Here is a 15,402-nt window from a genome sequence, read left to right as displayed (position 1 = left end):
GTTCAGGTAAAAAATAAATCAGTTCCACTTAAAACAATTTCCTCTGATTTCTTTAAGCCGTTACTCCTGGACACTTCAGCTGCTAGTTTGCTTTGTTTCTATGCCTAAATATCTCCTTGCTCAGGAGCTGTCATTTGTAAGGGCATTTTCTCAGTGGTTAGTGGGGGAATATGGGAGAAGGATATGTTAACTTGTGTTTTAAACCCCATTGCCAATAAGATTCCATTTAACTCTGCTCCTTTCACTGGAATGTTGCTCCTGGTTTTGTCTCCTGTTTCTAGATTTTACAAGATCTTTTTCCTGTGCTGTGTGAGACACTGAGAATCCAGCCTTTGGGACAAGAAGGGAATTAAAAGATGAAGAAATGGCAAATGTTTTTCATTCTGGCCACCTGGCTTCCAATGCTGTTCGGTAAGTCCAGTAAATCTACTAGCTGGGTGAGTAATACCAGAAATGCAGGTGGAAACTGTCACAAAGAAGCTGGTACTAACTGTAAAGAAGCCTTCAGGAAGCTCATACTTGCAAAAGTTTTTTTGGCATTTCCAACTCCATTATAAATTGGGGAACTTTAAATATTCCAGCAACGTGGATATGATGAATGAAGGGGTGAGAGAAACCAAGAACCTCACTCTGCACCTTCCCAATCTCCAAATCAGACAGGACCTAGACCTTATTTTGAGGTTTTAAAAAAATATGGCTTATATGGGAATTTATAATGGGATAGCGAGCTTTTCTCTGTCGAGGTGGCTGGATGAAATCCAGTTCTGGTCCCAGAGCAGTTACCATCTGCTAGATGGTCCGAGTCAAATGATCTGGTTGTCTCTGGCCAGTCCTCGATGGACAGGTGTTCATACTGTAGTAACCACCATGATTAGTTTGGGTTGGCTTCGGTACGGGAAGTAGCTAAGCAAAGAGGCGAGGGAGATCCTATCTTGTCATTAGGAATAAGTCTTTCTAGATTAGTAGAGCCCTGCGGGTGGGACCCTGCACTATCTGTGGGAAAAGGACACCACAAACTCCGTCATAAATCTCCCTGCAGGGGGGGCTAAGTGCTGGCTCTGTCTGACCACCTCCTCCCACCCGCCTGATGAGCACTGACCTGCAGAGATCCGGTTCCTGCTGCCCCTTACTCCCAATCCCTGCTTTTGTGCTCCCTGCCTCTTCCCTGCATGATCCTACCCCCTCCTCGCACATCTGAGCTCTCCCTCCCCTCTCCCGTCCCAATGGTTTGCTGTGCGGAGACAAGTAAAATCCGGAGTGCGGATTGCGGATCACATGATGAGTTGAGCCTGGCGGATGCGGATCAGATGCAGATCCCCGTGTTTATATCCACACAGAGCTCTATAGAGCAGGGTGCTGCCTCTCAGGAGTGCAGGTCTGGAAGGCCTGCGGTGCTACTGCCTTTTCTGCACTTCGGAAGAGAGGAGTTCCTTCCCCAGCCCACCACCTTGCAAGAATCCTTCACTGACTACAAAAACCCGCTCCCATTGCGGTAGGTTTAAAAAAAGGCAGCTCACTGTAGGTTGAGCCTCTCTAGTCCGGCACCCTCGGACCTGACCGGTGCTGAACCAGAGAATTTGCCGGGCCACCGGAGGTGACTATTGTCTGGCAGCATTGCCAACACTCCTACTGCTAACTGGGCTTAGAGACGTGTAGGGGTAAATTAGAGCCGAATAACAGCACAGAATATTGAGAGCCAAAGCTGGCAGTGCAAACAAACTTTATGGGACTGCAGGAAACTTGGCCACACCCATGATACGGGGACATCCAGCTCACTAAAATCATGCCAGACCACGGATATTGCCGGGCCAGAGAGGCTCTGTATAACCAGAGCTAAGCTCATCATTTTGCTATTCACAAGCACACTGACGTGGCCAGTTGCCCATGCACTCAGATATCTGTGCTCCATCTGCTCCAGCATGCAAGTTGAGCAGGCAAGAGATCTCTCCAGTCATTCTGCAGTGTAACTTGGTTACATAAAGCAGTGCAGGGGCTAGTGTGGCATACGTATGATGTCATTCTAACCTTAGCAGTAAGTCCATAGCAGCCTGTCTTTTGATGTGGCTGCTTCTGCAAAGCCCAGAGTTATTCCCACTTGCAAAGTAAACCTGATCAGACTGCAGAATTACTTGTCTACAACAAAGATCTGCAAGGCAAACCCTATGCTAATATTGCACAGTAAAGTTCCTTCTAGCAGGTTTTTTTTTGTTTTGTTTTCTTTGTTTTGCCATTGATTGCTTCTGTCTCGCCACAGGGGAATAAGAACTTCCTTGTTTTTAATTTTGTTTTTGTTTTTTTGTAGCAGAAAGTTGCAGCGATATTCCTAAGGTTGACAACAGCATTGCAGTTTTTTGGGGTGCTGATGAGGGAAAACAAGTCACATACACATGTTCCAATGGTTACCATCTCTTTGGAGAAAAAACTCTTTCTTGTGCGTCTTCCGGGGAGTGGCATGCACCTGCACCCATCTGCAAAGGTAACAGGCTAGCTCTCCCTGTTTGTTTTTTGAGAGTGACGTCCAGATATGTTTAGCCTTTTGAAGGGCTATGCCTGACCCCATGACACTTGTTTCCCAAGCAGAATCCATAGGCAAGTTTTTATAAAGTGGCTAGTGTTTCTACAGATCCAACTGGAGATGTCTTGGAGGAGTCTAATTTTCCAAAAATATTGCACACTTTCCCTCTTAATAAAAGCCAAACCAAACGAGGCTCCTTTTAAAGCTGCACAAGTTGGGTGTTGAGAGAGTCACTTTGTAAAACCTTGACTGTAGACCATTGCCCAATTGTATAGCCCTTCCACAGTCTCCTTTCTGCTGTGTCTCTTAAGAGATGGTGACCAAAACTGCCCATGAGGCATGATCCGAACACCCAGTCCACCACAGCCTCTGGGTTATGCCTCTACCATGGGGTTCACATGGTCCTGCTTTGTATCTGTGGACTTTAGGTTGGATGGGAGGAAGAGTAGTTCTTAAAACACAGGACTCCAAATCTTCTATTAGTTCTGCTGTAGACTCACTGGGTACCCTTGGGCCAGTCACTGTGTGCATCAGTTCCCCCATTCTGTGAAAGGGTCCGATTAATACTTGCCACGGCGGTGTAGCGAGACTTCATTCATGTGTGTAAACATTGTTTAATTTCCTGCCCACCCTGCACGTGGTTCTTCCAGCTGTGACTTCCAGAACTTCCGAACCAGGCACAGAAGATGAAGAAAGTGAAGCATTAGTAATGGAGGAAATAATACAGAGTATTTCTGCAGCTGTGGTAAGAGGCAACAATGTCTGTGCTGCTGCTGGATTTATCAATCACTTAGTAAGCACATGAGAGCTAAGCAGCAAATCTGTTGCTGCCGCACCTTCCTCATTCTAAGTGGGGAAAACAAATGTTTTTAACTTTGGGTTGAAAAGTCTACACTATTGCCATGAACTAAGGCCCTGGATCAATCTTACGTCAACCAAATTATATGTCAATCCACCAAAGTGTCTATATCAATGTAGCTATACCAATGGAAACTAGGGATATTAGATATCGAGTAATTGAATAATCGTGTAACCACATCAGATATTAGCTGTTACATGATTATCCTGAGACCGGCTCCTGCGTGCCCTCTAACCCCGCCTGTGTGGGAGGCAGCAAGGTGGGAGCAGGCTGCTCTGTGGAGCCAGCATGCACAGGGAGCCGTCTTAAAAGGTAGTGTTCTGCGTATACCGGCTCCCTCCTGCCCCCCTCATCCTCTGCGCTGCTGCATCTCTGAGGCAGCAGTGTATGGGGTATAGTGGGGGGCAGGTGGCTCGGCAAGATCTGGTGTTCATGGGGAGCTGGCTTAAAGGCCGGCTCTCCACGGGCACCAGCTCCCACTTCACCCCCACTTGCTGCCTCTGATATCGAGGTAGCAAGGGGAGGGAGTGCATGTACAGGATTAACTGATAAACCCAGACTTACCAGGTAATCGTGTAGTCAAGTACAAGCTGACATCCATAAGGGAACATGAAAGCCCTTTATCGACCTCCCCGTTATGCCTCATAGGATGAGGTTTACCGGGGAAGTTGATAAAGGGCTTTCGGGTTGGCAGGGGAGCGTCCAGACTAGCGCGCTGAGCCGACAAACAGCTGATCATTTAAATTTAAATGAAGCCGCGATTATTTAAATTGCGGCTTCATTTCCCTTTGCCGAACAAACAAATCTACATGGCTCTGTCGATGGAGCCATGTAGTTTAGACATACCTGTAGAGTTAGAAGTCATGAGTTAACACCCTGGAAGGGGCTTTTGGGGTGGGGAGGGCTCTTGGGTCACAAAATAAATACAGATGAGTCTGGATTCTCTCTGACTCAGTCATGCGCCTTCTGTTGTGTGTTTCTTAGAGAAGTCCCCACCTGTCTGCTTCTGTCTGCGAGGACGTGCGTAAGCTGACAGAGTCCCTGTCATGTGGAATAAACTTGATTGAAATCAAAACCATAATGGAAGTGGAGAAACTCCACTTGGAAAAGCTAAAATTCCAGCAGGAGGGACGGCAAGTCACCAACTGATGTATGCCGAAAGGACTAAATAAATGCCATGCCCCACTTGTTGGTCTGGGTTTTTTTTTGTTGGATGGGGTCCCCAGCCCCTGTTGGCCAGAAGCCGGGAATGGGTGGCAGGGGAGAGATCACTGGATAATTATCTGTTCTGCTTGTTTCTTCTGGGGCACCTGCCACTGTCAGAAGACAAGACACTGGGCTAGATGGACTTTTGTCCTGATCCCGTGGTTATGTTCTGGTCTCCTTTTTAAGTTTTCATGTTGATTTGGTGCTCGTGCCATACTAAGGGCACCATCGTCGACAGTGAACAATGCACTGTGGGTATGTATGCCACATTGCTGTGTGGTGGGAAAGCAGAGCTGATCACCCTGCACGTCCTGGCATTCCCTCTGAGTGCTCCCACAGCCTCCTCAACTGCTGGAAGAGGCATCATGAGTAACTCTGGGATGAATTAATAAGCCACACATCAGTCTGCCTGCCACTGTGTTCCTAGCAGGGCAGAACAGGACTATTCCAATGTTGGCAACTTGTTCCCCCAAAGGTGCAGCTCGCTCAGCTATCAGATACTTTCCAGAGCTTTGAAAGGGGGAGGGGTGCATGCCTGCAGAGCAGCAGAGATCAACACGCTGAGCACAGCCATCAGGGCAGGCATTGTGGGATACTGGTGGAAGCCAGTTCTGTTGACAAAACAAACAGCAGTGTCTATACTGGCTCTTTGTGGACAATAAAGGGAGGAGAAAAGAGAGAAGTCTCTCATGAGGTAGAAGTTTTTTGTTGCTGAAACAATGTGATTTTCCCAGTAAAAGTCACATTGAGGTGTGTACGCTCTCATTGTTTTGTTGCCAAAAAGCAGTTTTTGGTAACAAAACTTGGCGGCATAGACAAAGCCTTATTTTTGTTGCTCTTCTCTGGATTTTTTTCCCAATTTGTTCACTTCTTTCTTAAAGCATGGTGCCCCCTATGGGACATTGTACTCCAGTGGAGGCCTCACAGCACCAGTTAGAGTGGAACAATTCCTTCCTCTGTCTTACCTAGAAGACTCCTGTCAATACATCCCAGAATGTTTTGGGTGTTTTGGGTTGTTTGGTTGGTTGGTTGGTTTGTTTGGGGCTTTTTTGCTACAGCATTACATAGCTGTTTCAGGAGAAGAAGTGCAGCTTTTGCCATTGTAGGCACCATGGCTGGTATTTTCAGGGGGGCCAAAAAGAGGGAATAGTTCAACTCCCACTGAAATTCAGTGAGACTTGGGGGGCTAGCTCCCCTGAGCAACTTGAAAAATTCCAGCCTGAATAATTTTTGAATGAATTCAGAGACACTTGGAGAAACTATTGAAAAACCTCCATCATAAAATACCATCAGGGTCAGGAGACGTCTACTCATGTATATACAAACTGTTGTGGATTTTTCACTGAGATGGTCCCTTTTGGTATATGCCAAATAGTTGCTCTTTATAGTACTGTAATTATACCCTAACTGGTATGTGCACCATTCCTTGTTTGCTCTTGGAACAATGAACTATTCAACCAAATTCCAGAGAACTCTTTATTCAAGTCATTTTCAGTAAAGAGTTGGCAGACTAGCGCAGTAAGTAAACAATTTCGACATCTGCTTGGGATTAAATGAATTATCTAACATTTTATTTCAGGTTGAATAAATTGCTTCCTGGTCATTTTAGAGGAGGAGTTAATCATTCAGAGATAAGCAGGTGTGTACCCATCCTCCCCAACCCTCCCCCTCACCCCAGCCCCAGATCAAAACCTAGTTTCAATTTCACCATATCTCAGCACTTCTGCATGTGTAAGCATATTGTGCTACCTTCTTGTTTTGGCAAGGTAATGTCTGGGTGCAGGACGGGCTAGAGTGGTAAAGTCAGAGACACCACTTCATCGTTCGGTAACCAAATAGACCCCAGCACATGCTGCCTCTTGCTGACAATCATCTAGGTAAGTTGACTGATTCCAGACCAGCTATTTAAAGCAACATTTCTCCGAGAGAGGCCAAGGGGAATGCATTGGGGGAGGAAGCAGGAAATTCAGAACCATTAACTAACAATCAATATAATTATTTTAGCAAATATTCCCATGTGTGCAGGTATTAGTAAATGAAGCAAAACTGGATGCCATACCTAGCAGAGGAGGGGGAGTTAGCAAAGCAGAGCGAAAGCTAGAAGTGTTAGTTTTAAAGGAAAGGAGAGTGAAGAGAGGGAGAGGAGATATCTAGAGACAGATAGAAAAAGGGATTTTAGGTGATTTTAAAACAAGTACTGATTGGACGCTAAAAACTTCAGTCTGAATCTCTTGCAGTTGTTGATATGGGGCAAATCTTTTCAAAAGGGACTAAAGATCATTTTTGAAAGGGACTTGGGCACTGAGGGTCTGACCCTGAATCATTAAAATCAAGAGAAGTTTTGCCATTGACTTCCGGAGGTAAGGGGAGGGGCAGGGTCAAGAAGCCCATAGATGCCCGAGTCACTTGAGCCCTTGTGAAGTTTTCACCCCAGTCACCACTGACTCGTACACAGCTCTGACTCACACGCTTTCTATATGTTCCGCACATGTGGGAGTAATGTATTACGTGGCTGTTGTGTTGACGCCAGTGGGATCTGTACCTGCCCATGTATGACAGGATTTGTTCCATAGAGATTTACGAATAGAACATTTTTTCCTGACAGTATATTCTAGTGGGCTGAGAAGAAAGATGTGGAGAAATTGGAGAGGGTCCAGAGAAAAGCAACAAGAATGATGAAAGGTCTAGAGAACATGACCTATGAGGGAAGGCTGAAGGAATTGGGTTTGTTTAGTTTGGAGAGGAGAAGATTGAGGGGGGACATGATAGCAGTTTTCAGGTATCTAAAAGGGTGTCATGAGGAGGGAGAAAACTTGTTCATCTTGGTCTGTGAGGATAGAACAAGAAGCAATGGGCTTAAACAGCAGCAAGGGAGGTTTAGGTTGGACAATAGGAAAAAGTTCCCAACTCTCAGGGTGGTCAAACACTGGAATAAATTGCCCAGGGAGGTTGTGGAATCTCCATCTGTGGAGATATTTAAGAGTAGGTTAGATAAACGTCTATCAGGGATGGTCTAGACCAGTTGTCCCCAACGCGGTGCCCATGGGCACCATGGCGCCCGTTGGGCCATTTCTGTGTGCCCGCCGAGTGATCAGGGCCACCCCCGGGCGTGCGGTGCATGGGCAGCCCTACCACTGGGCGCGTGGCACATGGGCGCTGCCAGCTCCTGGGCACGTGGCACAGGCGCCGGCTTTGGGCACGCAGTGCATGGGCGGTGGTGGCCCCGCCCCCGGGCGCACGGGACATGGGCTGTTCTGGCCCCGAGCACGCGGCGCATGGGCAGCCCCACCCCTGGGCATGCAGCACAGTTGCGGCGCCAGCCCTGGGAATGTGGCGCATGGGTGGCGCCAGCTCCGGGCACAGCGTATGTGTGGCCCCGCCCCCGGTTGCCCGGCGTGTGATCGGCCCTGCCTCTGGCGCCCGGCAGGCCCAAAAGGTTGGGGACCACTGGTCTAGACAGTACTTGGTCCTGCCTTGAGGGCAGGGGACTGGACTCGATGACCTCTTGAGGTCCCTTCCAATCCTAATAGTCTATGATTCTAAGACTACATAAATTCTCTGGAAAGTGCCAATCAACCTATATCCCTGTAGACATCAATTTGTCTGCCAGGCGGAAAAGTGTCCTTACCCTGTGTGTGTTCAGACTACAGGGTTTTTTTTCAACAAAAGTTGGCTTTTGTCGAAAAAACGAAATCTGCGTCTACACTGCCACCACATTCTGTCAACAGTAAGTCAACAGAATGCAGCAGTTTTGTCGATGGCGGAAAACCTCGTTTTACTAGGAATAATGCCTTTTTTCAAAAGTACTCTTCTGAAAAAAACGTGCTATTGCATGCAAACTGTGCTTTTTTGAAAGAGAGCGTTTACACTCTCTTTCGAAAAAGCGGCTTGCTTTTTCAACAAAACTGGCTGAAGTCTAGATGCTCTTTTTTGACAGAGGCTTTGTCAACAGTATCTGTCAACAAAGCCTCTTTCGAAAAAGGCGTGCAGTCTAGACATAGCCACCTGACAATAATGAAGTTTCTGAAGACAGCCTTACAAATTGAAAAGTAGTTGGCCTCTGTTTGGAGGATAGTTTTGTGCTTTGGTCAGTGAATTTGATACCTTTTTATCACGTGGAAAGCTCAGTTGTTAGGTGAGGAGTCGAATAACTTTATGCAAAGGACAAAAATGATCTGAAGAGTTGCAGCAAAACTTCTAAACAGATACAGTGAGTCACTTCCGTATAAAATAATATGCAATTGTTCTTCACTCTGAATTCTTATTTCAGATATGTTTTATCTTACTTTATTCCTGCAAATATCAGCTACATGTCATACAGTGGTAATATGCAGCTAGCTAAGTAATTGTTTTACAGAGAAGTAGTAATTAACATAAGTCTTTCCTATTAATCACCAATAAGAGACCAATGAGCTAGCATTCATGCTCTCATCGAGTCTGAGTGCTTCGTTGGTCCCATGCAGGGGTGAGTCGTGTCACTTTCAGTTAATTTCCCCTTTGGCACCCCCCTCCTGGTCTTCCACTAGCATATTTAAGGTTTTGGGCTCCTTGCCCTCACCTATCTTGGGTGGAAACCTACCTCTGTTTCCCTACAGACCAGGAGTTCAGGTTTCTGTTACTCGGCACTTTGATGTAATTTCCATAGTAGATCTGAGAAAAGGTTGTGTGTCTGTAATCAGTGCTTTTTTTCTAAGAAAAAAGGCGCTGGTACTCCGGGGAGGAGGGAGAGGAAATTGTTGAGGGAAAAAAAGAGAGAGAGAAAAACAAAGCTGCGCCAGGGGCCGAAATGCTGTCTCAGACCCTTTTAAGAGCCACGTGTCCTGAATGGGCTTCCATCGCGAGCCCAGCCACCCTAGGAAAAGAAGTGCCAGTACGCCCGAGGGGAATGCAATTCATTTGAATTATGCAGGGAAAATAGGTGCAAAAAAAGCACTGTCTGTAATTTAACCTTTTCCAAGGAGGTACCAATGAATTTGTTAGGTTAAAGTCGATGCCCAGAACATTTGCTTTATCAATAGGAGGCCACAAATCTGTTTAAACTGACTGTCAGCACAACGCACAGTCAACCTGTGGAACTCCTTGCCAGAGGATGTTGTAGGACTTTAACAGGGTTTTAAAAAAAAGAGTTAAATAAATTCATGGAGATTAGGTACATCAATGTCTATTAACCAGGATCAGTAGGAATGGTGTCCCTAGCCTAGTCTCTGTTTGTCTGGAAATGGATGACAGGAGAGGGGTCACGTGATGATTCCCTGTTCTGTTCACTCCCTCTTGGGCATCTGGCATTGGCCATTGTTGGCAGACAGGATGCTGGGCTAGATGGACCTTTGGTCTGAGCCAGTATGGCCGTTCTTATGTTCTTAAACTCAGCTTTTTTATATCGGAATCACTTACTTTGTGGAAAATACGGACTTGACCCAGTATATATGAACCTCCCCATTGATGGTACCTCTCTGGAGGTGTGGGCATCCTAAATGATTAATCTTAATCACCCTAAGCCCTCACCCACTATTCTTGATTCCTGGAGGAACTGCGCTAAACTCCTCTCCTCCCACAGTTGTATAGAGTGTCTAGGCCACAGTGATACATAACCTATTCATAAGATGAATACCATATGGTCCCCACCAATCATTCCTGCAGTTGCAATATCAGTCACAACACAGCTGACAGAAACAAATAGCTCTTGACCATTTGTATTTGATCTATAACTATCTCAGTGGGCACAGGTGGGGAAACCAAGGCACGGAGTGTCAAAGTTACTTGCCTGTGGTTCTATGACAGGCCAGCAGCACAGCCAGGAATAGAGTCCAAATCTCTTGGGTCTCAGGCCACTGCTATCGTCTTTAAGCCATCCCACCTGCAATTATTAGAACTGGAGGATTGAAGGTTGACTTGAGCCGTGTTATTGACATAACTTACTAGGTTAATGTGGCTTTTGTTGCTGACTCAGGTATTTCTGTTTGCAGTGCTGTGAATGTGCCCTGGGAAAGTGTGCTGTGAGGCAAGTTTCAATAGACTGAAAAGTTAAATAACAAATGGGATTTTATTTTTCATGGAAAGACCTCAAAAAATCCAAGATATGCGTCTGATGAAAGCCTGTACGAGTTATGTGAAAATTACACTCAAATCCTTGTTGTCTTGTTGCAGAGATGTTTGCTCTCACCTCTGCTCTCAATTTTCCCCACCCTGCTTCTGTTTTGAATAGCCCAGGCCAGACCCTCTGCAGGTGTAAATCAGGGTGGCACCCCAGGCTTCCATGGGACGACTGCATTCTACACCTGCTGAGGCTGCATCTCACAGAGCTCTGCTGTAAAGTGCTTCGAGATCAGGGGTGCAGGAGCTGTGTATTGCATTATGTTTATTATTACTTGTATGACCAGTGCACATAAGAGTCCCAGGCATGGGCCACTGTGGGACCCTAGACCAGCGGTTTTCAAACTCTTTTTCTCGTGATCCAGTTGAAGAGAATTGTTGATGCCCGGGACCCAACATAATTTGACTGGAGTGTGCGCTGAGGATGGGAATTTTGGGCTATAAGAGGGGGCTCCAGCTTTGGGGGGGGGGTCAAGCTGGAGGCATTGGTGAGAGGATTATTCTAAGAGGGGTGGGTGAGATTCTGTGGCCTGCACTGTGCAGGGGGTCAGACTAGATGATCATAATGGTCCCTTCTGACCTTAAAGTCTATGAGTCTATGAGAAGAGGGGCTTACCTTGAGCGGCTTCCAGTCAGCGGTGCAGTGGGGGGGGGGCTGCCTCTCCTGGCACCACAGACCCTGCTGTGCTCCAGAAGCAGCCAGAAGCAGGTTCCCAACCAATGGGAGTGTGGAGCTAGTGCTTGGGACAGAGGCAGTGCACGGAGCCCTCTCCCCCTAGGAGCCAATCCTGTTGCTGGCCACTTGTGTGGCACTATGCAGGCTGCAGTACCAGGAGAAGGAGGGAGAGGCCTTAGCACCCCCACTAGTCACCTGATCCCTCTGCAGCAACGAGACCCAGTGCCTGACATTCCATGACCCTGTACTGGGTCGTCACCCCTAGTTTGGAAACCACTGCCCTAGAGTCTAGCTGCTATACAAGCCTAGTACAAAAAGTGGTCCTTGCCCCATCAAGCTTACAGTGTATGTCCATTCTAAATGTTAAAGACTTTTCTTCCCCCATCCCCTTATCTTTACAGATATTTAGCCTGGACAGAAATGTGGTAACTTCCTCGCTAGGTCTGCACAGAAGAGACTGTGACACAAAGAAAGATGATTTCACTAAACCCTGCCATCCCACTGTTACTTGCCGCTGTATTCGTTGTTGCTGTACACAGTGAGTAAACATGAGTATCAGGCAAAAATCCATCTGGATAAAACAACCAACCTGAACATCCAGTGAAACCGCAATGTGTAGAACCTGTTATTGGAGGTTCATATAACTTTGTTTCCCTCTGATCATTTTTCCCGCTACATCTGCACTTCTGGGTCTTGGGTCATCTCAAATTCCACTAGAAGTTTATCCGCAGTCTTGCAAGAGATGAGAACCTGTCTTCCCAATGCCCTTGGGGCTTGATACTTTTCTACTCCTGACATCCTGTGCAATCATTTACATCCGTGCAAAATGAGAACTGCAGTGCATTACATCCACATTGCACTAGTGTAAGTGACTACACAAGAGCTGTGTCTAGACTACATCTCTCTTTCAACAGAGGGATGTAAATTAGACACTTCGAAATTGCAAATGAAGTGGGGATTTAAAGATCCTGCGCTTCATTTGCCATAATTGCGTAATGGCACTCTTTCAAAAAAGCGCCATTTCAAAAGTAAAACCGTGGGCTAGACAAGGAGTCCAGGAGTCCAGGATCTTTTGAAAGAACCACATCTAGACCGCGGTTTTACTTTTGAAATGGCGCTTTTTCGAATGAGCGCCGTTACATGATTATGCAAATGAAGTACGGGATATTTAAATCCCCGCTTCATTTGCAATTTTGAAGTGTCTAATTTAGGCTTTGTCTACACTAGCTCGTTAGTTCGAGCTAGGTAGGCAAATGAGGGCAACTGGAGTTGCAAATGAAGCCCTCATTTGCCTACCTAGCTCGAACTAACGAGCTAGTGTACACATACCCTTCCATTCTTCTGTCGAAAGAGGGATGTCGTCTAGACACAGCCAAGGTGTATGGCAATGGTTAACTGAACACTTTGCTCAAGTTCTTGAGATGTGAGAGGCTTGGACGAGTGTGCATATTTTGGAGTGATGAACAATATGTGCCTTAAATCAAGCATGTGCCTGGATATGCAGGATTTCTCAGGGTTGCATCCATGATCACAGGACTCTTGAGTCCTGCCTACTCAGGGGTGTTTATAATGGGGTTAATGACTGGTGGCAAAAGTAGGCCACAAAGTTTTCCTGGCCTTTTAAGAATTTAAGCCAGAGAGCAACAGTTTCTTTTGAGTTCATTCTAGCACTTCCTTCACAAACCTTTTGACCATTCCTTTCCTCCTACTACCAATAACCTCACAAGCACCAGGTCTGTTTCCCCTCCAATAATTTACGCCTTCCCCATCTGGATTCAAAGTGTAGAATAAACTGGGTACAAGGATATTCGCTGTGGACATTCACCTTAGCAGCTGCAACCCAGCTGCTTATCCACCTTCCAGGACCCAACCTGCGGTATTTTGTGGGACAGCTGGTGACACAGCAGCCTTGACAGTGATCATGGGTAAGGATATATTATGTTCTGTCCAGACAAGCTGCAGAGAAAAAAATTCATGCATCCCTTACATTCCTCGTGAAATCTCTGAGGGTATGTCTACACTACAGTGTTATTTTGAAATAGCTTATTTTGAAATAACGCGTCTAGACACAAAATGCATTTCGAAATAGCACGTCCACACTGATAGGAACACTGAATCGCATTTAAGGTCGGCCAGAACTGGTTCTGGCAGGGCATCAGGTCAGGAGTTACCTTGTGTGGCTGCTGCCTGAGGCTATCTGAGACCTGTGCTTAAAGGGACCCTCCTTCCCCCGCCCCGGACACCCAGTTTAAGGTTTCCCTGCTTGCTTGCCTACCTTACTGAGGGACAGCAAAGCATTTTTTCTCTGCATAGTCTGGTTGCCCCCATTCAGAATACCACAGCACTCTGCAGCTGCTCTTGGACACTCTGGTGCTTCTCCTGGACATATTGCTGCGAGCCTGGCAGCACATTCTGCAGACAGTAAAAGTCTCCCTGGTGTACTCCCCTGGAGGCTTGTGCCTCATTCCTTCCTCACGTCCTTCCACTTACCCCTCCCTAACCCCCTTCCTGCTGTACAGTAAAAAAAACACATGAGTTCATTACAACAAAGTCTCTTTATTGAATTAAACTGGGATGGGGGGAATGAAACTGAGGTGATACTGGGGAAAGAAGGTGGGAGAGGGGAGGAGGGAGGGTGGGAGAGGGAAGGGGGAAACCTGGGAGGAGGGAGCTGACATGGAGAGGAAGGGGAAGGAGAAGCTCAGGGCTCAGGATTGGGGGTCTCACCGGCCCAACTGTCTCCCAGCACTGCAGGTGCAGGGGCCTCAACATCCCTGGGGGTGTGGGGATGGTGGGGAGGAAAAAGCGGGAGAAGGAGTGGGAGGAGGAGCGGTAGCTGGGGAGGCAGCAGGAGGAAGCAAGCTCTGCCCCAGGGTCGATGACCAGGATGCAATCCACGGCATCAAAATAGGGGCAGGAGTCTGGGTCTGCACGTGGTTGGGAGCTGCCCCCTGTGGCCCTGGCATACGCCTGTGCAGCTCCTTTACTTTCATGCGAACCTACTCCTGGGTTCGCATGTGGCCTTTGGTGGCCATGCTTGCTGCCATATGCCTGTAAACAGTTGCGTTCCTCCATTTAGTGTGGAGATTATGAATGTTGGAGGCATCCTCCGAAACCTGAATTAGGTCCCTGATCTCCGCACTGGACCAGGCAAGCGCCTGCCTTTTCCAGCCCCTGGCAGGCTCCTAGGAGCTGACAGACTGGTCCTAGGGAGCAGTGGAGGGCTGGCTGCCTGGCTCATGCTGGGGCCACAGGGTCAGGTGCAGCGACTGCTGGCTCTGGGCTGGCAGGCTTGGAACTGGCACAGGCACTGTGGCCAGAGTCTACACCTTTAAGGGCTCTGGGAAGGGAGAGGAGTTTTCTTGGTTGTTCCCAGAGTGGCCAGCAGGGCACCCTGGGAAGGTCTGGAGGCCCCCTATTTCAAAATAAGCATCGACCCAGCGCTTATTTTGAAATAGCAATTTCGAAATTGGTGCTATTCCTTGTGGAATGAGGTTTCCCGATTTCAAAATAAGCCCTCCACTATTTCGATTTAATTTCGAAATAGCAGTTTGGCTATGTAGATGCTGGTACAGTTATTTTGAAATAACTTTGCTGAGAGAACCATAGGAGGCAGCAGGGGATCAGTTAGGAGGCAGAGCTCAGGTAACTTTTTAAAGACCCTTGTAGTATTCCAATAATGGACATTTTATATGTAAATGAGGTCTTGACTCTAGCAGATGTTCCTAATTATGGTGCCTGTTTTCTCTCTAGGTAATTGTCCTGAACCACCGCGCTTTAATTTTGCTGAGCTGAAGGAGGACTACAGAAATACGAATAACTTCCCTGTTGATAGTATAGTGGAATACAACTGCCGCTCTGGATATGTCAAGACGTACAAATCTTCTCTTCGGTGCATGGCAAATTCTCAATGGACAACCACCTTAGAATTTTGCAAGGGTGAGTATTTTGTGGGTTTGTTTTTTTTTACTTTTTAAAAAAACTAATTGCTTTTCATCAGCCCTTTTTGACTAAAGAGCCCAATACGAGGATTGTATGCCTGGAGGGAGGGGA

At 46.9% G+C, this 15,402-nt stretch overlaps 1 protein-coding gene across 1 annotated transcript in view; it reads left to right on the top strand.

Annotated features, from left to right (window-relative positions):
* The window catches only part of LOC102447148 (complement receptor type 2-like), a 69,461-nt gene continuing 54,059 nt past the window's right edge, over nucleotides 1–15,402 (top strand). The window contains exons 1-8 of the mRNA XM_075909851.1: nucleotides 1–136; nucleotides 282–411; nucleotides 2,303–2,476; nucleotides 3,166–3,260; nucleotides 6,160–6,219; nucleotides 6,347–6,457; nucleotides 11,751–11,887; nucleotides 15,103–15,288. Coding sequence (XP_075765966.1) covers nucleotides 11,824–11,887; nucleotides 15,103–15,288 — 250 coding nt within the window. The 5' untranslated portion in view covers nucleotides 1–136; nucleotides 282–411; nucleotides 2,303–2,476; ... (2 more) ...; nucleotides 6,347–6,457; nucleotides 11,751–11,823. The remainder of the gene's footprint in view (nucleotides 137–281; nucleotides 412–2,302; nucleotides 2,477–3,165; nucleotides 3,261–6,159; nucleotides 6,220–6,346; nucleotides 6,458–11,750; nucleotides 11,888–15,102; nucleotides 15,289–15,402) is intronic.

The sequence above is a fragment of the Pelodiscus sinensis genome, chromosome 27, assembly GCF_049634645.1.
Source record: "Pelodiscus sinensis isolate JC-2024 chromosome 27, ASM4963464v1, whole genome shotgun sequence".
Taxonomy (NCBI): Eukaryota; Metazoa; Chordata; order Testudines; family Trionychidae; genus Pelodiscus; species Pelodiscus sinensis.
The sequence above is the reverse complement of the archived record's forward strand: the minus strand, read 5'-3'. Positions and strand labels throughout refer to the sequence as shown.